This window comes from Plasmodium cynomolgi, chromosome 14 (assembly GCF_000321355.1).
Source record: "Plasmodium cynomolgi strain B DNA, chromosome 14, whole genome shotgun sequence".
NCBI lineage: Eukaryota > Apicomplexa > Aconoidasida > Haemosporida > Plasmodiidae > Plasmodium > Plasmodium cynomolgi.
The window spans coordinates 1284008-1311218 of record NC_020407.1 but is presented as its reverse complement, the minus strand read 5'-3'; the positions used below and the strand labels follow the sequence as shown (position 1 = coordinate 1311218).

General features: G+C 37.8%; 3 protein-coding genes across 3 annotated transcripts; all 3 read right to left on the bottom strand.

Annotated features, from left to right (window-relative positions):
- Positions 1-403: 403 nt before the first annotated feature.
- Positions 404-16138, bottom strand: PCYB_143860 (C50 peptidase; the record flags this gene model as incomplete). Its single annotated transcript, XM_004224857.1, has 1 exon — positions 404-16138. The coding sequence occupies one exon, from the start codon at positions 16136-16138 to the stop codon at positions 404-406; it is 15735 nt and encodes a 5244-aa protein (XP_004224905.1).
- A 2157-nt stretch (positions 16139-18295) lies between these two features.
- On the bottom strand, positions 18296-20660 carry PCYB_143850 (RuvB-like 1; the record flags this gene model as incomplete). Its single annotated transcript, XM_004224856.1, has 5 exons — positions 18296-18474; positions 18643-18715; positions 18897-18994; positions 19138-19246; positions 20022-20660. The coding sequence occupies 5 exons, from the start codon at positions 20658-20660 to the stop codon at positions 18296-18298; spliced, it is 1098 nt and encodes a 365-aa protein (XP_004224904.1).
- Positions 20661-22323: 1663 nt separating this feature from the next.
- On the bottom strand, positions 22324-25655 carry PCYB_143840 (hypothetical protein; the record flags this gene model as incomplete). The annotated part of the gene is made up of 3 exons (XM_004224855.1): positions 22324-22610; positions 23108-23758; positions 24341-25655. Coding segments are annotated over 3 exons (2250 nt in total), but the record flags the coding sequence as incomplete, so codon positions are not given.
- Positions 25656-27211: the final 1556 nt, after the last annotated feature.

Sequence of the window (27211 nt, the reverse complement as noted above, 5' to 3'; positions counted from 1 at the left end):
TTTTCCCCTGGTTAAACACCGTTTTAGTTATCTCACTTTTCACCCTTAATTATGAACAGAATTAAAAAGGAATGGGGGAGGCGAAAGGAACTACTTAAACGGTTCCCTGCCGCTCAGTTGCGAGCGAACGGGGTAATTATAGAAGACGATTTGTGGAGAGCTCAAAAAGGGGGCACCTTCATCCCATCCACAGTGAGTACACGTGTACCAAATGTGTATCTGTATGATGCGTACGTGAAGAACCCGTCGATTTAGCTTCGTACAGCAAACATAAAAAAAAATTCCGTCACAAATTTTACAAAAACATTAAGCCAAACTGGAATATATGAAAATAAAAAAACTGCAATGGGTCACAAAAAAAAAAGGCGCATAACACAGGCACCGATTTCTTCCCTGTTAGATTCTACAAGGGTAGGCCATAAATAACAACGGCCGAACCAGTCGTGTTTGGTAAGCGACAAAATTGCTTGGCCTCCGCTAAAGCCTCTGTCATACTAAGCCAGGAGTACTTCCGGTTCTGATTTATACTAAAAAGGTTTTGGTTTAAAACAATGTTGCAATTGTAGCATTTTTGGAAATATTTATAAAAAAAATAATTCTTTTTGAAGTATGTGTACGTGTCGAAATCCAACGTGACGAAATTGTCCCCCACTTCGATTAGAAGTTCGTCACTGCCGCCATTATGATCACTATCGTCATCCCTACAGCAGTTGCTGCCCCATTCTGTGCCTTCTTCGCGCATATCCATTTGTGAGCTCTCCCTTAACATTTTTGCGAAGAAGCGAAAGCAAAATGTTGAAACGTTTGCCATCTGGACACCGTTATAATTATAGTTGGAGCAAAATAGGGATGAAGAATTTGGCTGTGTCCATTTCCAGAAAAAGTTTTGTGTAAATCCATCAACTTCTCCGTCTGTCACATTCCATAAATTCCCAAAAACGAAAACACACCCACCTACTATGTAGTCGTAGGGGGTGCCCCATACGTCCAAGTCAAAACCATGTGAGGACAGTAACCCTGAACTGCACCCAATTAAAAAAACGCACGAGTTTATGCCATCATTTTGGTTAGCCGAAAAATGGGAATCACCAACATCGTCACTGCCATCATCTTCCATTTCTGTCTGTGTGCATAACCCATCGCTGCTGTCACCAGTGCCATGGATGTGGATGATATCCCCAACAGATTTTCTCTTCATCCTCTTGTCCACAATGCGTTTTTCTGCCTCAAAATTGCACGTATTTCTTCTCTTTTTGTCCTTATTTTGAGTAAAAAAGGGATCTTCCTTATTCCCCGCCTTGTTTCTACTACGTTTTGCGATTTCTCCATCTCGATTTTGCGCTTTTTTGGGGTTCCCCTCTTTAGCCTCCTCCCCCTTTTCGCCTTCCCCCAACGCGTCGTCATAACGCAGAATGGCATTTTGAATTATGTCCTTTTTGATGTACTGCTCCCCCCCCTGGTGGCCGCAATAAAGATACAAGTCATCACAGCACAAATGTTTCAGCAGAGTTTTTTCGCATGGCACTTTGCCAAAGTAGCCATTCCAATTTTTATACTTGTACTTTTCTTTGTTTTTAAAATAAATGAAAGGGTATGTGGCGTCTTCCGTTCTTTTTAAATCTCCCTTAGGTTTAATCACAAAAAAAATGTTACTCTTTTTGGGATCTACTAACCTGGAACTTTTAATGTAGTAAGGAACGTACTTTACGTATTTCATTTTGGACGCCTTTGAATGATGCTCCGGGTCGGCCGAGTAGCTTCTCCTTTTATTATCCTTTTTAAAGTCTTCTACGCACGAACTTGAAAACTTTTTTTCGTCATCAAAGTAGGCTTCTGATTCACTTACACTTTTTTTTTTTTTTTTTAAACGGAAAAAGCTGTATTCTTCGTTTTCGTAAGAACCCATCATGTTGTGGATATTCATCGATTTTCTAGCACTCATGAATATTTTTCTCAGTTCGTCTTCATTTTGAATTAGTTCCACTGATGAAACGGATTCGGATTCAGATTCGGATTCGGAGGATGGAGGAGGAGGCGACGCGCAGGATGAGCGCGAATGGTTGGACGGACATGACGAACGAGGGTTCATCTTCTTAACACTACCCCTCCTTTTAGCAGAATGTGATAATCCCAATTTGTGTTTCTCCTCTGTTGATCTATTGTGTAGGGTTTTTCTTTCCCTTTTTTGGCTGCAACTATCTCTACCATTAAAGTGGTCCGTGCTAAATGGCATGTCTGTTTGGCCCTTTTTACTATTATTATTATTGAAGGGGTTTTGGAAGGAGTGCTCAATGCAGGTGCTCTTGCGTGAGTTTTTTTTACCTCGCCCCTTCCCACGCACCTGCTTTGTGCCTTTATCCGGTGCGCTTTCACAGGGATTGGATTTACCGGGAATATCTCCCTTTTCGAGATTGCCTTTTGTCTCTTCACTCGAAACGACCAAGCTGTATCTTCCCTTTCCCCTTGCCTGCACTATCCGTGAGCCATAATTAGCGGCAACGTGTTCTGTGCTATTGAGAGTTTCATGCCCATATGGAGTTAGCGTATCTCTCGGTTGTGCTCTCAAAGCGTTGTGGCGATCCACTTGGGATGTTGCCTTGCCCTGGTCATCATAACGATTGAACGCTTTTACTTGACACGTGTTAAGCTCATGATGGTAATTATCGTTATTCTTTTCAGAATTTTTGGAGACCTCTGTGTGATGCGTTAATATATACGAAAGGGAGCTTCTTCCTTTCTTTTTGGAAACGTTTTTATTTTCCCCTTTTGTATTACACAATTGGGAGGTGGTACAATGATCTATGATGCTTTCTGGCACGTCAGCGCTTTTTCTTTTCCATTCGATGGGATGAGAACAACGCAAATCGATGCTGGTACGATGGGTACTGTTCCTTTGGCACACATTTTTCACATGGTCAATTTTCGACTTTTTTGAGTATTCCTGCTTTATGTACTCATCCACGCGAAAATCGTCACTTTGGTAGTCATTTTTGTCCGATTCGTCATCGTTTCGGAGGTTTCCACGGTTTTGACGCGCTCCTCGACCTGCCTCCATTTCTCCTTCTTCTTCCTCCCCTGCCGCTGCGTCCATCTCCCCCCGAAGTGTACTCGAAACGGACAGCCCATTCCGTTTGGCTTCCTCCACTTTAATCTTCGCCAACACCCTTTCGTACAAATACGCAGTGACCGCTTTGTGTACCCCGCGCACGATGTAGGAATCTTTTAAAGGCTCCAAATTTTCAAAGGGGAGTCTATTTAAATTGTTATGTATATACACAACGACGGGGTTTTTCCTGACTCTCTTATTTTCTACGTTTTTCACATATGTTAATCGTTCACGATCGAGTTCATCATCCACCATGGTACATTTGATCACATCCGTAACGAACGAATGAGTGATGATGTTAAAAAGGTTAAAGATGTTCTTGGGATGAATATTATTATTTTCGAAAATATCTATCAGTATATTGTACAAGTACATCCTTAATTTTAGGAAAGAGCATTTCAGTACCCCCCTATCGCATTTTTTTTTTAAATCCAAATATTTTAAATAAATATTTTTCTTTATTTTTTCTTCTTTATCATCTTGTTTCTTCAGATGATCCAAATTTAACGTCCCTGCCACTGTAGTCCTTTTTTTTCCCTCCCTTGTCAGCATGTCACTTTGGTCTTGATTCTTCATGTACTCAAAATTGTTTGCTTTTATGGGGCTCACATATCCATATATTGTTGAGTTTCCCTTTTTTTGATCTCTGTTTTGTTTTTCGTTTTTATAAACCGAATGGCTATCCACACAATAGCTGTCTACACTATTGTTCATTTGTTCACTGATTATATTGATAGTTCTTCTCCTGCCTCTTTTCTCATCAGTGTGGGTGTTGCTCCTACTGGCACTGTCCTTACTGTTGGGGTTGTGTGGGTAATTAAATTCACTCTCCCCTTTGGGTATAACAATTCTGTACTTGTTGTCCATAGTTGAGATGGTCTCCACATGTTCGGGTTCCTTCCTCTGCATGCTCCTATAGGTAGCATGGCAACCGTCATTGTGATTATTTCCCCCTTCAATGTTTACACTCCAGCGAGGGATACTCGAAACGATCGTCCGTTTTTTTCCTTCATTTGGGGGGTTTATATCAAGTAAATGTGGTTGACCTACTGTGGTGCTTCTCCTTTTGTTTTTTTTTCTTTCCTCCAAAAGTAGAATCGTTTCGATGTCCTTATTAATGAAGGGCAAATAGGATGTCACGACTTTTTTGTCAATGGGGATCAAACTTTTGGGAGCTTCCCTATTCTCATGGATCTGCTTGGTTAAGTTACGAGATGAGAAGGAGTCCACCCCATCCGTAGTGTCCCCACGGATGACGTTACCGATGAAGGTGTTCTCATCTCTGCTCATTCGGCTCGAGCGGCTACATAAAATGTCTCCCCATCTTAAGTATTTCCTCTTCGCCTGTGTAATTTGTACATTGCAGTTTTTCATCACGATGGAAAAAACAGTCAAGTTTAGGAGGACGTTGATAAAATGCGCACAGTCCCAGTATTTGGAAGGAACAAAGTACCTCCCCCATTTATTAATCCACGCTATGATGTTGAGCATGTTCGAATAGTAGTATAGCACCACGAACAGATCAAAATTGGTACTCAAATAATATTTTTGGTTATTAACAATTGACAGGGTGTTATATGCACTGTTCACCTGTGTGTTGTCTTTTTCACTGCGGATGGAACCCCCCATCTGGTAGTCATCCTTCCAGTTAGCACTCCTGTTTAGCATTATTTTGGTTCTTATATTTAAAGAAATCAACGGAACGGACATCAATTTGTGGATGGAAAATCCGAGAGTGTTGGAGATGTCTAAGTTCAGTATCTTTAAATGCTGCTCTAAAGTGTATCTGTTGTTCCACCACAGATCTATGAACATCTTTAAATTGCTTTTATTCCGATCCACATTCTTTGATTCGTGTAAAATTTCGCACATTATTTTTATCATATGTTGATATTGCTTTAGTATTTTTTCTAATTTCTTTATATAATTCCATTTCTCCCTAACTGGGAACCTTTCGATATTTAGGTGTATTTTTTCTACGTGGAAGTATTCACCGGTTTTGCTCTCAATGCAGCTATCAGCATTTTTGTACAAGCGCGAAAAGAACCGCACAAGTTGTATGTCCTTTGCCAGCTGATCTTTCTCATTTGGCAAAAGTGATGAAGAGGAATCGCTGCTCTTATCCCTTGTCATCTTATTCGATTCGCCAAGCTCGTTAGTTATCTCCATTCCGCCTTTTCCCATGGGAGTGAAAAAAATGTTTACTGTGTGTGGGTTGTATAACTGCTCGGGTCCCATTTTATCATTTTCAAAATACTTCCCCGCGTAGATTGCTACTTCGCTATGCTCATCTTTCCCACATGTGTTACTTTCACGGATAATCACGTCACCCCCGGAGTGTTTACTTCCCCATTCGATGGTACTACATAGGATGGGAGTCCTGGGCGGAGCTCCACTATATTCATCCGAATTGTGCCCCAATTTGCCCTTCTTAACGGCGTACACTTCATGTGCATAATCTGTGCAATGGTTTACATTTTCATTTAGGTGTCCCATTATTGTGTCATCACTTAGGGGGAGATTCCCCCCCTGAATGAGTAACCGCTTACATAAATCTTCATCATTTAGAACGTTAAAAAGGTTATTTACTTTTCTGTAAATATTGAAACATTCTTTATTTCCCTCAATATGGGAATCTCTCCTTTTTTTACTACTGTCTCGAGAATTTCCCCTCTCCTTGGTGGAATCCTTATTTTCCCCACTGAATGGCCCCACATGATGTGCCTCCTCGCCTATTGCCTCCTCTTTAATGATTCGAATTAGCACAAACAGGAAGTTTTTAAAGCAGCGAGAAATGTACAGGTCACTCTTGTCGTGGCTCATCGACACTATTGCATAATCCCAGTAGAAGCAAAATTCGCTCAAGTTCGATTGACCTATGTATTCATAATTACTAATCGTTTCTATATTTAAATTTTCGTGGGCATGCTTCCTGTAATAATTTTTTTGGCTGATTTCTTGGTCTATATTATTTTTGATGGTGCACAATATCAGCTCATCTGTGTAGAGGTATAACAAGGACAGCAGTTTTCGGAAGTAGAATTTTAGCAGGTTGACTTGGATCTGCCTCGCAGTTGGATGCCCATCTGTGTGTCCATCTTTGTGCCCCCCCCCGTAAGCCTCAATTATCTGCAGTATGATCAAATTGTTCTTTATGTTCTCTATAAAAAAAAACACATAGTCGAGGAAAAACTGGGCGACTTTCCTCATTTCATGCACAAGCGACCTTTTGCACGTGTAGTGCAGCAGTAAGGATAGGAGCACCAACACCGTTTGGAAATGAAAAACAGATGGACTTTTTCGATCCCCCCTTTCAGTAACCGCCGTTTTTAACAGTGCGTACATTATGTGTTTATTTCTCTTCCTCAGTTTTTTCCATTTATCGTCTTTCATGTTTACCAAGAATTCATAGCACACAGTTAGCACCTCCAAAAAGCTGCAATTTTTTTGTGGGTATAAAAAAATTTCTAAAAAATTAATCATAAACATTTTGTCTAGTCCATTTGCTGAATTATCATCACAGCTGTTTTGTTTGTCCTTCACATTATGTGTGTGTGTGTCTTCGGTGATGTGTCTTGCATCATTCGCGTAAACCTGTGCCGTTGAGAGTTCTCCATTTTTCTTGCTCTCAGATAGTTCGTCTAGGTATGCGGCATAATTTTTATTTCCGGGGAAATAATTGACGCATAACTCACTCAAAGTTCGCTTGGAAAAATTGAAAAAACGAAAAAGTTTTAAGAACAAGAAAAAAAAAATGTTCCTAGAGCAATCATTCGCTGAGGAGTTAAGGAACTGCTGCTTTTTGATGGTGTAAATGCAGTCATCGCAGAAAATATTTTTTATTTTTAAAAATATCAAGTTGATATAGTATAGCAATATTTTCACAAAATAGGCATTCATTTTTTTGCAGTTAAGTGTGAAAAACCTATTGGTAATGTAATTTTCCGTATAGGTTAAGTTTTGCTCAAAGTTGTAATTTAAATATAGGTAATTCAAAACTGAAATGTCGTTAATCTTGAAGGAGTGATGGGAATCAGCGCTGCGATGGAACTCATGATGAATTTTTTCCTCTATGCAGTTGGCCTGATTTGTCTCCCCTTTGGTGTTTTGGGCTTCCTTTTCTTGATCACTCGAAATTTCACTCCCCAGGTTTAGGAAAAACTCGTCCGAGCGGGCACCTCCTGGGTAGACAAAATTAAGACTCCTTACATCATGTAACACTTGAGATTTTATGAGAGACTCAATTTGCTCTTCATCGTTTAGCTCGACGTCGAATAGGTCTGTGTCGAAGTTACTTATGATAAATAATTTTTCGAGGAAGAAGTTAAAAAACGTTTCTTCTTTTTTTTCGTTGCAGTTGTTGAAGCATGTAATAAAGTTTTTTTCAAAATTTGTTATTTTGTGGTTGCCTTGATTTTGTTTCGTAACATTCTGGGGTACCACCATTTCGTTATCTCTCCTTTCTTTGTTCTTTTGATTTGTGGAATCTTCTCCTGATAGTTGTGCATTACCATTGTAGCAGCAGTTGTCTTTGCCGTTAGTACCCCCCTCTACCGGGGTAGCCACCTCCTTTGATTTTTTCGGACGCGCCTTGCTACAGCAAAAGTAACTCGTTTTCTTCTTCGTAAAAATGATTAGACACAACATGTGGAGTATCTCCCTTCTACGCTTCGTCGACAATATACGAAAATGGTCAGGATTTTTTATCAAAAAGGTCAAGTAGACCAAAAACTGAGTCAACAAATTTCTGTACTCATAAATATGCCTCTTGGTTAAGTAAGTATTAAGCGGCGTTTTTACATAATCGATATTGCAAAAATCGCTATCTTCATAAATTTTAAAATCGTTTACATCTTTCACTGTATTATCCTTTACATAATTTGTGTCTGTGTCTTGGTCCAAATTTTTTTTATCATAAATAATCAATTGGTTGTTTAAGTTCTCGAAGAAAATCTCCTCTTGGGTTAGCAACTCGATTCTCTCTTTTCCACTTTTTAAAATAATATTCATCAGGAGCATATAGCTGTAAACAACTTCTGGGAAGTAAACCAAATCGCATATGAACAGTATATTTTTCTTCAAATAATAGTAACTGAGTAAAAAATTATTCATTTTGAACATAATGCTGGAAATTTTTTTATAGTATGTATAAACGAATTTTATTTGGTAACACATATCCTTATTCAAGAACATATTACAGAAGAGATTTTCTAGATTCATCAAAATAGCCTTGTTAGTTAACTTGACATTTTCCTTTTCATCTTCCGTTTTTTTTACTTTTGTGAGCATGTCCATGTCGAACTGGTGTATTGGATGTTCAAATTTTAGAGAAAAGAAATCGGAGGAGACATTAAAATTGTACTTCGCCATGGTAAATTTCATGAGCGTTACTATCGAGATAATGTACGAATTGACAAATGGCAGTAAACCGATGTATTTGCTCCTCTTTTTGTACAAATATCTTATCATATTTAAATATAGGCAAATGTTATTTTTGAAAAAGTTTTTACCATCACTTTGGTGTTTCTTCTCTGTCTTCCTTAAATCGGATATGCATTCCGTGGCCGCGCGTTCGTTATAGTAAAGCAGATATGAAAATTTGGAAAATAGGTCTACCTGTGCGTTATCCCCGCTGCTTTTGTTGCGCCTTCGCCTTCTGCTGCTTTCTTCGCTATGATCGCTGCGTGGTATAGAAGTGACCCCACCTTGGGTCTCTTCGCCCACCCTCGAGGTGGATTCGCCTAATGCTTTCTTCATTTTTCTCACTTCGGTTTTGTACCTTCCCGCTTTTACGTGAGCCTGGAGTTTCAAGTTTATCAGGTCTAAGTGGAAAGTGTCGAAGAAGAAGGAGGACGCGTAGAGCTTATCCTGGTGGTTCTCCTTGCAAAATTTCTCAACGTGCTCATAAAAATGGACGTAGCAATTATACATACTATTCGCGCAGTTAAGAAAAAAAATATTTTGCAAATTTTTCTGTATCTTTTCTATACATAAAAATGAGAGATAAAACATCGAAGTACAAACGATTAGCATCTGCATATAGTTGTGCAAATCATTGTATGTCTCTTTCGCGTTATCTTCCTTCCTTTTAGACACTATTCTGTTATAAATTCCGGTTAGTATATATTCTCTCCTTCGTTTGGAGTTTCCCCTCATTTCATCATTTGAATCATAAGCACCTTCTTTGGGATTTCCCCTCCTTCCCGCGCCATGTCCGAGGTTTGTTCCACTTCGAAGCTGTGTGTCCTTGTCTACGTTCCTCTCGTTCGGCTTACGCCCAACCTTTCGTTTCCCCCTAGTGGCAGGTTCACAATATTCGTTATGCCCCTTAAGGTCATGACAAATATCGTCCTGCTGCCCACATGCGTGCTTCTCGTTAAACACATAAATTAGCCAAAATCTGGAAGTAAACAATAGGCAGAGTACCAAAATCCGCATGCAGCAATGATACATTTTGTACAGATAGGCAATTTTGTACATTTCGCTGAGATAGCCAATAAGCTTTGTGTCAATTTGTGTTACAATGGAGTCTGCCCAATTGTGATTTTCAAATATGTTACCATGATATAAATCATATATGTTATTTAAAACGTCGAAAATGAGAAGTATATTTTTTTTTAAGTCGCATTTTGCAAAGATATTGAAAGGTGGGACGTATGGGGGGGTGCCCTTATCTATGCCAACTCCCTGGATAGAGGGAAAGCACATCGTGTCATGACCACTGCCGCATATTTTACTGTTAAATCTGTCAAACGCACTTTGAAATGAGTACACAATATAGTGAAAGGATAATTTTTCCCTGTCTATGCCATGTTCATTGTAATAAAAGCGAAGAACTACATGGTATAGGTACACCATGTAGTTATTTATGTACTTGTTCACTTTGGCATGCTTGTGCTTCAAGTCCAGTAAATAATTTTTGTTAACCATTAGAAAGTTATCGAATATTTTTTTTTTCCTTCCTTTTGCCAAGTCTCTTTTTTCAAAATTTAGCGGATGGAACAATTTCAATTTGAAGTTGTAAATGTCACACAGGAAGTATGGTGATTCTTCGATGCTTTTCCGCTGCGTTCGGCGATAATCATTTGCGCAGCCGTAGGGGGGGGGAATTCTGCCAGTTTTATCAGGTGTTCCACTCGGGGTGAAATCGGAGGCCCCGGCCTGATCGACCAGCTGCACATACCTACTGCAGAAGGTTTCCCCCAAAATGCGATTCACGTCGAAGACGTAAAATATGTCATTGTACAGGCTCGATAAATTTTCTTCTGCGTTGATTCCCTCAGCAGCGACGTTCTTCTTACCCATGGCATGGCTTTTATTGCAAGACCAGACAAACATGTGGTAGTACAGCTTGTACAGATAATACACATTATTTAGGTAAGCAAATCTACTTAACAGTTGCTCATTCTTGTATATGTAATTATAAAGTGTTTCTATTTTGATCACGTAGTAACAATTGTTAAGTACATTCCTGTAGTAATAATCCACGTCCATTTCTTCTATTTTTTCTAAAATAAATTCTAGGAAAATATAATCTACGTTGTTGGAATAGTCTGTGTACTCTATGAGGGTGAAGCTGGACTGGGAAAGACCTGAGCTGCTGGAGCTGGAATCGCTTCTGTAGTTGTCATCCGAGTCTTCGTCAAAGGAGTCATTTATAGTTGGTTCCCCATCCTGGGTTAACTCTTCTGCGGTGTGGCTTTCCCCCCACTCATCGTCATTTCGACCCGTCTTCCCCTCCTTTACAGCATCGATAGGGTCGAACAAATCCCGGTTGTTCTTAAACCGCTCAAAATAGTTACTAGTGAACTTCTCCCTCAAAATTATTTCATATTTTTGCGAACAGACATTTTTGAAGAAAATGAAAAAGCAGCACGATCTGCAAAACGTGAAATTTAGCTGGATGTAGGTGACAAGCAGCTCATCAATGTCGATCATGACAATTGGCTTACTTCTACCGTTGGTGTGTCTTCCCCCCCTGCTATAAATTTTGTAGGGAGATATTTCCTCATCCTGTGGATATATGGAGCTGTTTTGAACGAGACGAATGGCACTCCTTACCTTGTTAGCCAGTTCTTCCTCTTCCTGTGCGTGGTTTACGCGGGTAATATTTCGCCAATCGAAAAGGTTAAAAATTTCGAGGTGATTGGACGAATTCACCAAACTTAGAATGGCAACACACAATTTGTTAAAAAAAAATAGGAAGAATCGGAAGAAAAATATGAACTTTTTGGTCACATACTTGGATAGATATTCATAAATATCAAGAAAAGCAAAGTGTTTATATGTACGATCAGCAGATTGTTGATAATTTTCACTCTTTTGTTTCGTCCTAGGTTGTCGCTTTCGTAGAGGATGTAAAAAAAATTTTTTCACTTTTTCGCTGCTAAAAAGGCTGTTATAAATTTTGTTATAACCCATTTTTAGCACCCCATCATTGATGTAGCTATCCTTGTAGTGTGCTAATTTTTTTTTAATTTTTTTGCTCAAATAGAAGACCTTAGATTTGATGTAAAGGTTAAATATGTGCCTAATGACGATGCAACTTTGGATATTAATTTTGCTGTCATGGAGATGCACTTGTTGGTAGCAGTTGTAAATGTACGATATGGATGATCGTAAATACTCCTTAGTGTTATAGTCACATTTGCTGATAATGCTTTTTAAGACATTTTCCACGGAAACGATTATTTTCTTATACTCCTTCTTTTCGAAGTAGTAAAAGACTTCCAAATCGACAATGATGAATAGCAGATCGATGTGCGGGATGTAGTAGTTGCTCAGGTAGGTGTTTCTAAAAATGTCGCTTTCTTTCCGTTCCTCCGGTTGTGCATAGTCATAATTACGTTTCGGAGTCACATTGACGCTGTCATTCACACCGACATTCAGATTGACATTCAGATTGGCATTCAGATTGACATTATTAACATTTTCACTTTCGTATTCTCCTTCGCGCAGACCGTACTTTACCCTCGCGCTTGTTTTATCACCCATTTGTGCGTGACCCGTAGGGGTGCCCTTCCTCACCGTGCAGTAGAAACCGTTATCGTTATTTTCAAAGCTGTCATATGAAGTATACGGGTCAATGTTCGTCCTTCTCTTCTTACTGCTGTTGTTATTTAAAAACACGGGAACTAAACCGCCCATGCTTACCCTTTTCTTATTATTTACACTAAGCACATTGTAATCATGCTCGTTTGGTAGTACACGGTCATGAGAGCTTAGGCTTAATTTTTGTACACTGGTAAGGTTCTTCCTCTGTGTGTCATTCTCTGGATTATTCAAAAATTTCAGAGGGCTAATCGAATTTAGGTACATATTTTCACTATTAAATTTTTGCTCCTCCTCTTTCTTCACATGTTCGTCACCATCATTAATGAGAAACTCGTAAAAGTCGTGCAGCTTTATTGTGGTGTGTATGTTTATTGGATTAAAAGGAAGGCTGACAAATTTGAGATAAATGAACTTTAAAATGTTCAGTAGGAAGAAAAAACCCTTATCCTTTTTTATAAACTTTATGATTTTAATTGTGGTGTTGTAAAATAGCTCGAAAAAGGTGTACTTCATTTTGTTCAGAACTTCTACAGGAATTTCTAGGTACATTTCCCACACCGAAATGATGTTTATCACAATCATGAACGTGTTGAGGTAAAGCGTCTCGATGAACTCGTCTTGATCCGACAGGAAGAAGACGCTCCCGCGTTGGCTCTCCCGAGCTCCCAGCACGTCGTATATGTCGTCCCGGTGTAGCTGCGCGTACGCCGAGGGATAAGCATTGGTAGAAGCTTTAACCGTGGAAAAGGATTCCTTCTGCTCCTTCGTCGCGTTCGGTGCATTCACCGAAGAGATGGCCCCGGTGGAGCGCCCAGCTCCTGCCTCACACCTATTCAACCGCCTGGTAGACACCTGCAACACATTCTTATACTTGCGCAGCCGTTTGACATCTTGGTCCAACACGAAACTGATATATTTGTCAAAAATGTTGTACGACACTATGATCAAATTCGAGTCGTACATCTGCTTCAGCATTTCGCCATAGTTAAGCTTAACGCAGAGGTACGAAAAGAGACTGGCGCCTAGGAGACAAACTCTTAAAAAATTAATAAATATATTTTTGCACACGTAAATATTAAAGTTGGCTTCAAACCCTTGGTGAGTTTTGAAGTAGGTAATCATACTCTCTGAGATTAGTATGCACCTTCTAATGGCCAGCGTGATACTATGGCACACGTTTTTAAAATCTATGTTGGTTCCGTCCAGCTGCTTCTTCCTGATTCGAAGGATCGAATTTTCAAATATCGGCATGTCTTTTTTTTTCACTTTTGCGTGGGAGCTGGAAGCTTTCGCGCGTTTCCGTCCCTCACAAAAGTAGTCCTTACGGCAGCTGCGTGGGCAGCTTATGGGGTTGTCACTGGGTTCGATCTCTTCGCCATTGGCTGAGTCTTCATCGGTGGGGTCATCATCGGTTGGGTCGTCATCGGATGAGGTTTCATCGGATGTGATGTCATCTACTGTGTCACCATCTGCTGAGTCGCCATCCATCCCGTCGTCACCTTGGAGAGGCCTGCATCGATCATCCCCCTTTCCACCTCTCCCAAACTCGTACATGCTCTTCCTTTTGGCTCGCAGGTCATTAACCTTCCGCTTATCGCCCTCGAAAGTATGAATATCGTAATCCCTGTGAGAGAAATTGACTGCCAGGGTGCTTTTCCTTGCCGAACTCTTTTTTGCCCCATCTTGGTCAATTTCATTTTTCAAAATGATATACTTCAGGGGGGAATGGTAAGGCTTCATTAGCTTGATTAACTTTTTATTTTTATAATTTTTTTTTTCCTTCAAATTGGAGATGTACTTTTTTAAAACCAAGTCATGCTGATTTTCGTTATAGTCAATATTTAGTAAGAAAAAAAAAGAGACAAAATTTTCATTGTTCTTGTTAATGGTGTATATATATTTTCTGAACACGCTCTTGTCCTTCTGTGACAGCATTTTTATAATGTCCAAGTTTGAAAAAAACATGTTCATTTTATTGATCTTGATAATGATACAAAAGTACAGATCGCAGCAATCTGTATATTGTCTGGGGCCGTGATGCCCGTCAAAATGGGGCATCGCTCCATCACTACATTGCTCTAACTTTTTTTTGATATTCCTTTCAACAAATTCATCAACGGTTAGGACAATGTACAAGCACTCTTGAATTTTCTGGTACACTTTTTCGAGCGTCACGAATGTGTACTTCAATTTATTTTGACCTCCACCACTTCCAACCGTGCCACCACTCCCCTTGTGCACATCTCCCGCTGCATTCTTATCCAGGTAAACCCTTTTGAAGTATTTATATACATACGTAATTAACGCAACGAGGGTAAGATTATTATCGTTGTTAAGCAGAATGTACTTTCTTAAGTTATTACTCGTGTTGCATATCAATTTCGAAAGCAAATAAAACACGTACGAAATGGCCTTAAACACGACTTCCTCATTTAGCGTTCTTGAGCTCATTAAATTATTCACAAAGGAGAGACAAAATTTTAGTAACTCTTTTAAATATATTTGCGAAATGAGTGCGAAGGTGTGTTCTTTTTTATTTGTCACGTAAGTTCCCCATTCTTTACTTTTTAGTACAAATTTTTCTTCAAACAGAAAAAAGCTAAAAGAGTACTTTAACATTTTTAATGTATAATTCACATTTTTCGTGTCTACCATGTATACTTTTTTTAGCTCTTCAAAAAGGATATTCCACAAAATTTTTTTGTTACTCTTATTATTATTTGAAAAAATCCCTTCGTTGTTTGCGGGGGGTTTCTTCCCTTCTGTGGTCACTTGTTCATTCGCTTTGTAAGGTGTAGATTGGTTCGAACTAATTGACACAATTTTTGTTTCCTTTTTGGAGTCACTTATGTTCGAGTTCACCTCCTCCAGTTGGACATAGTGCACAATTTCAAAAAGGTGAAAATGGGAAAGTAGCAATTCCACGTTAAGCATACTTAGGAGGGGAAAAAAGGTACCAAAATCATAGACACTAATTTTGAACAAATGCTTCGTAATGTTTAAAAAGAGATTATATGAGCCACTAACTGAGAAAATACTAAAAATTGGGAAGGTAGAACTCTCATTATTCCAATTTTGACATTTTGTTATGAGGAAAAATGACTTTTCTTCCTCAATATTATCTGACTTGATTTTTTCCGTATGTTTATTTTTATGCTTCTTTTCCTGAGGCTCATTTTCCCCTTGATAATAGCCAACCCATAGGTAATCATACACATTTTGCACACCCGCGCATGTACAGACATCTTCTTCCGCATTTGATGGCAAATCTTTTCTTTCTGCCTTTCCATATGACAGGACATGACTTTGTAGATTCACAAAATTGTTTTCCTTCCTAACAGTGTCAATAAAATGAGCATTTTCATTTGCAATTATTTTGTTCAATTCCGATATGACATTTTTTATGTGGAAGCCTGCTTCCTTTTCGGTTAATTTTTTCACTGGAAAAACAATTTTTTTTTTTTTCCTATTATCTTTCAAATAAAAATAAATCAGCAAATTGTAAATATTCACAAAAAAGGAACATCTCACAAATTTTAAATTAAACAACAAATCTACAAACTTGAAATAGTAGTAGAATATTAAAACTAATTTGTCATCATTGGACAGTAAAAACCACAGATACGTAATGTATCTCAGTATGAGAAATAAAAAATCTAGGTGTCTTACATTCCTCGTTTGGGTGATTTTATTAAACAAACACTCGAACATGTAAAATAGGTACTTGTGTGCATTTTTGTCTCTATATGTTGCTACTAATTCGTCATGTGTTAGCTTTTCTAAGTAACTCTCCCTGTTAAAGAGTTCAAAGAATTTTTTATACACCCGTTCATTTGTGTTTTTTTCATCGGCATAATTTGGACTCCCATTGTCATGTGCCTCTTCACCTACCCCTTTAGCCTCTGCATCTATGTTTCGCAACACATCGCACACTATCCGGTCCAGCTTGTCGTATATATTGGACTCTTTCCTTATCATTTTTGTCCGAGCCTGTGCCAGCTGCCTATTATGCCGCAGCTTACTCGGTTGCTTGGCCGCTTGGTTCTTTCGTCCGCCCGCTCAACAGGCAAGCGGTATTAGCAGTGTTAGCAGTTTTAGCAGTGTTAGCCGTATTAGCAGTGTTAGCAGTTTTAGCAGTGTTAGCAGTGTTAGCAGCCTGGCCAGCTTACTCGGCTTCGCTGCTTAGTGTCCCCTTTGCATTTGTCTATTTCATGTACTATTATTCTGGCGACCATTTTTTCCGCAGCGCATCCTTAAAAATTAAAAAAGAACTTCAAAAAAATGCTCCACAAAATGGCTCCCCAAAAAAAAAAAAGGAAGTCACATGGTCCTTTTGGGGTACTGCAGAAAATTATAGCTCGATAAAGCTAACCAGCTATGGAGACCTCTCTCAATGCGTTCCACTGCTCTGCTCCACTCACCCATTTATTAATTCGTTCGTTACTCTCTCCTCTACCTCTTGCTTATTTTTTTGCCCACTTCCGTTTGTCTTATTTCGAACTTTAGGTAAACATAAAGGACAAAATGGTCGAAATGGAAAAGGAAGGAAAAACAGAATAAGTTTGAAATAAAATAAGCTAGTAATGCATCACACATAAAAAAGCGCAAAGGGTACTACCGCAGGAGAGGAATCTGCTCACATTGTAGCAAAAAAAAAAAAGAAAAAAAAAAAAAAAAGACTTTGCCTCTACCGTGTCATAAATTAATTAGTGATCTTTTCGCGATTTTCTCATAAAAACTATTTTCACCCTTTCGGACATTACATCTTGCAAAAAAGAACAAAAAAAAAAATGGGATGAACTAACATGTGAAGTGCCCACATATGTGTGATGCCTTCAAAATTGTGGCTAACTACATTCCACGTACACATGTATGCATGTGCACATGCTTGTGTGCCTATTTATGCAAAGCGTGGGAAGCTTTAAAAGAATTGCTATCTCCGTGTGCCCATTTTTATTTCCCACTGAACTTTTCCAGATTTGCCTTTATCATACACTTCGAGCCATTCGGCCGACGCAAAGCAGAAATGAGAATTCAATTATTTCCTCCCGGATGGCGCGCGATTTGAACTTGTGCGCAAAGCTATAAATCGAGCCAAAGGGTACTGAGCTTGTTGGAAAACTTAACAAAGGGGGTGATAAAAGGGAAGAAATGCAAGAGAAAAACAGACGAGAATAAAAATTAAAATGTAAAAATACGCAGTCAAATCATGGCAATACAAATTACTTTTTTTTTTAAACAATATTTAGCACACTTTGCGAGTGAAGCAATGCATTTCTCAATTGGCATCCAGGGAGAGTGAGAACTGTTTCATCTGAAGGACCTTCGGGGGGGAACCACCCCTTATGAGCAACACACTTGCGATGAAAATCTATTTTTGATATTCGTTTTTGTAATATACACAAGTTAGCCATTCAAACCCTTCGCAAATATTTTAACAGCGTTAATCGCGTAATTCTTTTTGGGAGAAAATTATTTGTACACGATAATTTAACGATCTTTTTTTTTTTTTAAAAGATAAAAGGGCTATAGGAATGTCATTTCGTCACAAAGGAATGTATCGAGGGGAAAAGGACAAAAAAATTTAAAGTGAAAAATTCATTTAAGTGGGAAAAAAATAAAAAATAAGGCATATAAATAAATGAAGCAAAACAAAATTTCCACGTTATCAAAGTGCCGCAGGAAACATAAAGCGGCAGCGGGGAAATCTTGGATTATTTCTCGTGCCTGTTTTTAATTTATAGGTGTGCAAAAGGTGAAAGTTCACGTAAATTTTTCCCTTCATTTCGGCACGTTTAATTATTGACCAAAATGAAACAAAAATGACATGTAAAAAGTATCCCTTAATTGGATTTTTTTTTTTTTCCTAGTTATAAGGTAAATTTATCAAAACAGGGAACGTGAGTGGTTGCATGGGGTGAACTGCGGAAGAAAAATACACACGTAAATTCACATTTATGACAACACTTGTTAGTGTACAAAGGCACGTAAGCATACGAATTCACGTGCACACATCTCCGTTCTAGTTAAGCCCCGCTCCGCAGCAAACGAAATTGTCTAACACATTTTTTTTTGTCCCATTTTTTTAACGTAAGACGCAAAGACAATTGGTGCTTATTACATTAACGTAGCAAACTAATACAAATATTTATTTTTGTCGTCCAAGAGAAGCTGCGTGGATCTTTTTGTGTCAAAAAAAATGGAGGAAACGATTTCTACAATGCTTTTATTTATCCGTTTTTTCCCTTTTCTTTTGGATAATATTTTCGCTGGGGTTAAAAGTTGAATGGCGTATCTTAGGGAACACTGGATGCCTACACAGGGGGAAAAAATGGGGCGGAAATTTTGTAAAAAAATAAATACATGCGCAGAAAACTGAACACGGAAGAGTGAACATAGCAGAGTCAACACGGCGAAATGAAAACAGCAAAGCGCGCCCCCCACATACAGAAGTGCACTTTCTCCTAATTTGTTTCATTTACCTATATCGGCCAAATAATTTAAGGCTTCGTTTTCGATTTTTATTTTCTCAAATTTGCACCTCAGTTTTAGAACCTTAGAGGTGGGGAGGCAAGAGAAAAGGTTCGAACAGTGGAAATGCAAAAATGAGAAGCGGTTTTGTGAAAGGGAGAGGAATGCCTAGGCTGGAGGTTCTTCGACGGCACAATGCACACGCATACGCAGTGCATATATGTATGCGGGTTTACAAGCCGAGCCCACTTGCACCTGTGCATACCTGTAGTATTTCCTCCTTATTGTACAACATCGTCTTAACAATTATGATTCGATCCAGCAAGTCAACGGGGATTCCGTGGGCGGATATGATGTTCGTACCTGAGTGGCGCGTATTTGCACGTGAGTGTGATTACGAAAGTGTGTAGGTGTAAGTGAATGAGAACGAACGTGCGTGTACACGCAGGCTTGTGCTTATATCCATTCGTGCGTATGGTTATCCGTTGAAGAAATAGAAAGGACACCTTTTATGTTGCATATTCCCCGATTTGTGGCCAAAATGACTATGGGGGCCAAGTTGGATTCCAAGGTTCGGTTTAAGTAAGTGAAGCATTCAATGTCTAGCATATGGACCTGAGGAATTGAAAAGGAACGAATGGGGGATGCAACTGGGATTCGCCTGTAGGTGAGGGGGCTGCCTTTCTTTCTTTTCTTTTCGTGCAGCGTATTTCACAAAAGGCAAAATGTGGAAATTGATTCAAAGGGGACGGAGTGCATATCTTTTTCGCAGCACACATTAGGTTATTTTAATTTGTTTTGCGTTATTTTGTTGCACTTCATTTCATTTCACTTCACTTTTTTTGAGTGAAAAAATTGGCACCTCGTCAATGAAAAGGACTCCCGGTATAATTTGAGCTATCCCCTGGTCGACATATTTATAAACAATTTTGTTAATTTCATTTCTCAGTTTATCGGTAATTTCTGTTTTTTTTGATTTAGAATTTTGCAAAAAATTGAGAATATTATCCTTTGGCTGCACATTAGATATATCTAAATCGTAGAGGGTAACATTTTGAATTATATTTTTTTTCTTATGCACGTTTCCTTTAGGTAAGTCAACAAACGTGTCCGTCTCGATGTCAAACATATCTTGGTATAAGCTGCATTTCCCTACCCGTTTGACTAACCCGCTGTGTGATTCAATGTATATAATATCTTTTTCTTGAATTTTCTCCTTGACAATATTTTCATAAATAGATGAGTGTATTTTGATTTTTTTTTGTTCCTTCAAAGTCTTCAAGGTAATATGCACATAGGAAATTTTTTTTTCTTCGTATGTATCATCATAAAATGGTTCTATCTTGATAACTTCACCCTCAAAAACTTCTTTAATTTCTTTTATTTTTACGCCTATACTTTTCCTTATATATTGAGTTAATATTTCTGTTTTTTTTACTTCACAAGAGTATACCTGAGATGCGTTGAAGATGCAAAAGGGGATGGAATCTTCGCTAATTTCTTTGCTTATAGCTATAGCTATGGCTGTTTTTCCGCTTCCACTGGGTCCTGCTAAGAGCAAACATTTGCATATATTTTTTTCCTTAATTAGATTGATAAATATTCCTGCTGCTTCTCTCGCTTTTTTTTGTCCAATCATTCCTTTGCAGTTATAAAAGTTTCGATATACTTCATCGTCACTTTCTTCTTGGGGATGAGTGCACTCCCCATTTGTGTGTGCGTACCCATTAAGTTCACTATTTGCCTTTATTCCGTTACCCGTGAATTCGTTACATAATGCGTCATCGGGGTTTGCGTGTCCATTTACCATCCCGTTCGGTTGCCCATTTATCACCCCGTGCGGCTGCCCATTTATCACCCCGTTCGGCTGCCCATTCATCAGCCCATTGACGCCCATTTTGCCGCTTTTCCTTTTTTTCTGCTCAAAGTTCAAGTCCTGCACGAACCCGTCCGCATCTAGCCCCAAGCCACTAATATGGCTGTGTAGGCTTATCCTCTCCTTTTCCCTATTGGACTCAATGATGTTCATTTTGGGAAGAAGCAAAGTAGGAGGGTGGAATAGAGCTTCGTAAGTGGAACGCACTCGATGTATAGTGATGCAAAATGCATGTAGGGCCAAAACAGCCTTTATTACACACCGCGTGCACAAAGTGGGATGCACACCTTTCTGCGCTTTGCTTTACATGCGCAAATGCACCTGTGAAAATAATTTCGGTGTTCTGAAAGTGAACACATGCGCTGGAAATGCTGAAAAAAAAAAAAATCCCTTTTAAAGTCTATTAAGCAGGGTAGAATATCTCCTATATTGCAAATACCCCTTTTTGTGTGATAGAAATTGTTTAGAGCTCACCAATTTTTTATTCCCACAAATTTATACTTATAGAAAAATTTAGTGCTGGTGTAAAATTTCGGTGCCGTTCCATTGCGCGAAAAAAAAAATGGTAGAGAAAAAATACACGAAACTTCATTTATGTGCAATCGTTTCTTTTAGCAGCGGTTATCTCAATGCTCCCTAACATGGTCAGCCATAGCGGCGTATCTTATTTTTTTTTATTTTTGCTATTTTTTCATATTTGTTTTTTCCTCCGTTTCTCGTGCTAGCAGCGCATGCATTGGCTACTTCCATCTCATGAGTGAATCGCATTTCATGTCTTGCCATTGCGGATGTAGCTGTTACAGGAGTGAAGTGCACCCGTGCATGTGCGCAAGTAGCGGTGTAAGAGAGTTAACTGCACTTCGTGGTGGATAAAAGCGCTGGCGTGTGCTCATAAACAAATGGATACATGCGCAGATAAATGTGCACGCCAATACATGCGCATTATGCGCGTAAATCGACAAGTCGCGAAAACGAGAAATTACCAAAAAATGCAAATAAGCCTAGAACCCTGCCCGTTCGTCCGTAAGCATGCATGTGAACGTATATATATAAGAGTTTATACACAGACACGCGTAGGTGCACACATATATACATATGCACATGTGCGTACACACGTACATTTTACATGTCGGGGCAAACTGACATCTCAGGGAAGGGGTGAAAAAAGCTACAACTGCGTATCCTGCGAGGGTCTTGGGTGGGCAGCTAGGACTCTCCAAAAATGCATCATAGCTCGCTAGGCAAACGGTGAGAGTTCAAACATGCAGCTAGGCACGCACATGTACGTGAGTATATGTATGAACTTCATTTTAAAATTACGTAGTGGGGAAAATTCTCCCTGTGCCTTTCTCCTAGGAAGCGTCATTAATGCAAAATTTGGGCTTTTTTTTCCCTTCGTCTAGCATCATCGATATATTTCAAAACTGAATATAGAAAGTGAACGATAAAAATGGTGATGTACACAGGATCGCCATTGCAAAGCGATTCGTTTTACCATTTTCATTTTGCACTATTGCCCTTTTCCCCTTACTATGTAATAGGCTTAAATTCTTTGGGAAAAAATGTGCAGCCATGATGCCCAGATTTTTACTCAACATGAGATAATTTATATGGGACCTAAAAAAGAAAGCGTTTTTTTTCCCAATTTTTTTGTGTGAAACATTGATGTAGTTTCTTTGTAGTAATGTCAACTCGATTGCGCGCGACCTTCCGGAATTCATACATGATAAAACACATGTGCGTATGCATGCCCATACACACGCGTGCAGCTTCTTTCCAACGAAGGGAGCGCGGAAATTTTTGTGCAAACATACTCACTCTAGCACTCTTTCTGCATACCTTTTTGCCGAACAAAAGTGAAGTATAATGTATGATTTTATTAGCCCCTCAAAGTACACGTAATTCAATAGGGAGCTTAAATTGAGGATGCCCAAAGTTTTGCTTCTGTCGGAATCAATTATCTCCAAATGATAGCTTAACAAATAAGAGGGAACATACTTATGTTGCTTTCTATAAATGTTGGAAAAAACGTAGTTTCTGAGATTTCGGTTCCTTAAACTGAAAAAAAGAGCCAGTTCGCTAAAGGCGCCGTATTCTTGGTACCTAAGGGGAAGAGGTATGTTTCTTATGCCGTGTCGCTGGTGCACAGAGATGGGTAAACATGAGCAAAATGCCTACCCGCCATTTTTATGTTTAAGTGTGTATAAATAAGCATATTCACGCAACGATATAGGCACATGCCTACATAAGAATGCGCCTATGCGAAAACTCCGGTGTTGACCACTTCTGCGCTATTTTGTTACTATATTTGATAGCGGGAGTGTAGGCCAAACGCGCGTCAAAGCAAGACTGGCATTTTCTCCCATACATAGAATCATCCCATCATTACACACCACATAGATGTTACAATATGGCACCCCGCCGAGAAAGCAAAATTTACACTTCAGGGTATACTCCCCTTAATTGTGCTGCTATTGTGTGCCTGCCCCTCCATGCGCAATTCGCACTCAACACAAAAGAGTATACACATTTGTGTGTGTAAATTGGGGAGGAAGGCATGATCTCAAAAGCCACAACTATATATACACTCGCTTTCTGACCTTTTAGCCTGTAGCGCGAGTAAAGAAAGGAGGTAAAACGTATCAGGGTGATATCGATATATGTCATGGGCCCTCCTAAGGGAGGCATAACACTTGGTGGGGATGTCATTTACAAAATAGTAGTATGATAGTAATATATAAGAATGTATATTATTAAAAAATAACTTATTTAAATTTTTACAAAAAATAACAATTTGATGCGCTTTTTGTGTTAATTGTAGGGCATATATTAAATTAAACAAGGAATAAAAATAGAGATCAGAAAAAATGTTCTGATAAGAGTCCACAATATATTTATATATTTGAATAGATCGTTCGATTTGCTTAAAATGTAACAACAAAGCTGCATTACAAAAGAGAAAATAAATTCTTCGATTGTTCGTTTTTAATTCTTGAGCCAATCGTTTTATAGCGCCAATTTTTTTTAATAAATAAGCAGAGTTAACAAAAAATGTTACTACTGATGAGTCATACATATGATCCATCAATAACAGTTTACTTAAACTATAACACATGGAAAAATTTTGTTCATAAAAACTTCTTTTGATATTTATTATTATGTGCAATTTGGAATATAGGAAAATTTTTGGAAAATAATCTGAAAATTTATTTTGCGCAATGTACACATACGCATCGTACAATGTGACTTTGCTATATAAAGAGTTGTACAATGTGATTTTTTTGCAAATGTGTACATTGCTGTTCGCTTCATGTTTGTGCATGTTTTGTTTACTCGAGTGTTTTTTTAAATATTGCGGGATGTTAACGTGTTTTCTTTTCCCCTCCCCTCTATATTCGCTCCCTTCGCTACATTCACCCCTATCGTTCCTTTCGCTGTCACAGGTAAGTTGGCAAATCCGCTCCATGGGGATTTTACTACTTTTAATCCACTTCTTGTGTTTAATTTTTTCCCCTATTTCGTTGTGGCCACTTTTTCCATTGTGCGTTTTTTCGCCGTGTTCATCAGGTGTAAGGCCACACAGCCAATTTTCCCCTCTGGGGGTGCATTCGTTGTGGGCATTTTTGGTGCAATTTTTTTCCCCCTTTTTTGTAGCACTTTTTCTTGACACATTGTTCATTTTTTCCCTTTTGGAAATGTTTTTTCCTTCCTTTGTGACACCATCAAGGAGGAAGAGAAAATTGCTAACGGTTTTTTTATTGCGAAACTGGTAATTCACCGAATACAAAATGAAGAGGAGGAAATATTTAATCCAGGAAATGCTCTTACAATACTTGGCTAGTAAAATTAAATAAATTTCATCTTTTAAGCTTAGTATGGAAAAACTGAAGAGTTTCAGAATAATTTGAGGATACACAGGATACTTCAAAAATAGCAGCATTGAATATTTCAGGGCGTAATTATACAAACCTGCTAATTCGTACAAGTGAATAACTGCATGGGTTAAATAATGACCATTCTTATTTAGCAAACATTTTTTACTTATTTTTTGTATAAAATTCACGCATTTGTTTAAGCAGTTCTGATTTTGCATTCTGATGAGCGACATAATTTTTACAAAGGCCACATAGCATATGCAGTATATTTTATTGCAAGTTTTCCTTTTACATGTTTTCCCCCAGTTTATGACGTCTCCAGTGGAATTATTCACTTCATAATTATTTTTATGTTTACAAAACAATTCCGTGTTACACATTTTGTGTGTATGCGTTTTTTCTTCTTTTTTTTTTAATTTGTGTACTTTGCTGTTTTCAATATTGCAAACATTACTATGCTCCACGTCGCAGATTTCCCCTGTAGGGGGTGTTGGGTCATTTTGCACAGTTACCTTAAAAAATATACTCTTTCTGTATTTATGAGAAATCAATTTAGTGCAATTTTTTCCACATTTAGAATTTTTTCCCTTCGTTGATATGTACCCCATTTCGATTTTGTTCCGCGCATTGTTCTTTTTTTCCGCTGCCCGCTTTGTCTTTGCGCCTTTGTAAAAAAATACCCACAACCGCTTGTAACGCTGCAGCATGTACAACAAATCTATGTATTTTTTTCGCAAAAATAGGGCTTCAATAAGGAAAATAAAATTTTTTATGCTCTTCTGGCGGTAAAACAAATACTTGCTAAAGAATTCCATTTTACGGTACATGAAATATTTCTTACAATATAGATAAGCAGTTTGCAAATATTCCTCGTAGTTACAATTCAATTTGGCATTATTGTGAACATATTCACATTTCACTTTTCCTTCGTTTGACATTTTGTTTTCGTAATTTACACTCCTAACCCTTTTTCGGTTCCCCCCCTCTTCTGAGTGCACATTATTTTCGCCGTAATAAATATCGTTATGTACATCAGCATGCTTCTCACCATTTCCATGGGCATAAAATTTACTGTTAGCATCTCTAAACGTTTTATCATCTAAACTATTTTGTGCATTTTTATCTGTAGCACAATGGGTATGAAGTTCCGTTTTTTCTTTGTTATTTATATCGACATTTTTAAAGTATCTCAATATGTTTGTTGAGCTTTCGGAAAAAATTCTTTTTTTGACATTTTTATTTTTTTTACACCTGATAACTTTTCCTTTATTTTCTTAATTGTACCGTCTTTTGGGGGGATATCTCCTTTACTTTTTGCACAATCCGTATTGGCATTTTTAAAGAAAATATTTTTCGTATTTTTAAATCCGGTTATATAATTTAAAATTGAACACTCTTTGTGCTTTTCCTTTGAGGGGACATTTTTCCTTTTTACGGCAGGGGCAGAACTTTTCGAATTTCCCTTTCGTTTTTTCAGCTGATCTTCTGTAACATTCGTATTAACATATTTGTGTAAATTGTTGAATGCTACGTTTCTGCTAACACACTCATGGGCTAAATTTGACTTGGGCGTAAAAAATTCTACTTCTGAATTTTTTTTATTTAAGGAGGTATTAGCTTCTGATTTTTTTTCCTGATTCATTTTGTTTAATTTTTATCTTTTTCCAAACGTTATCCTCCTCTTTTTACCACGCCAGAATGCTATTCACGCGCAAACCCTGTGTAAGTGCTCTACGAATCGGTGCCCTAAGGAAAACCGAAACGGGTCGCAAAATTGGTAGCACATTTAGCAACTTGTTTTGCAAAATAATTCGCCGCGCAGATAGCGCAAAAAATTTATTTATTTTTTTAAATCATTGAATAAGTGAGCACATGCGTATATTCTGCGCATATACATGCTTATATTCGGGGATCATATCTCCCCATCGCGTTAATAGTCATTGCCTAGCAGGGAAATTAAGTATAAAAAATTCGGAAATTCATTGCTACGTTTGAAAATTACTTTTTTCAACAGATATAAAGTTTTATTCCTTTGTTATATGTCTATTTCTTATTTATTTTGTTAGATGTGGACTCAAAATTTTGGGAATTTTATATGCACGCAAAGCACATGTATAAACACGGCATGATATTATAATTTTTTTTTTTATTGATTTGAGAAATTCCAACGCGCGGTTAAAGAAAATGGGGTATCATTCATATTATTTATTCTGAGAAGTTTTTATACACATTGAAAAAACATTGAAATTATGTGCAATTTTTAAGTTCGTTTATTTTTTTTCTAATACGCTTTCTAGGGCTGCGTAACGCTTAATGCACCTAGTATTACAAAAAATATTTTCCACAGAAAAAAAAAAAAAAAAAGTTCATGATTATTCAAGATTTTCCTAACAGTAATATATTATTTTATTAACAATTATTTAAAAAAAATGTTAAAGGTTCGTATATATAACGATATATATATACCAATTTTTGAGTTTTTTTTTATAGCTCATGGGCTTTAATATTCTTGCATGGACGAATAAAAATACATAGGGTTAATTATTTAACTCATATAAGATGAAACCTACATATTTTTTTACGAATGTGTGTTGGAAATATATAAAAAAAAAAAAAAATTCGCGCGTATATAAGGCATAAAAATATATAAGCAATATATACGAATTTACGCTTATATTTTTCAATGTATCAAAATATATATCAATTAAAACAATACATATAAAAACATAACATAAAAAAAATACAATAATTAAAATGTCGTAAATGAATTACAAATTATTCATTGAAATAAGATAATGCATATTATTATAAAAAATTACTTTGGCTAGC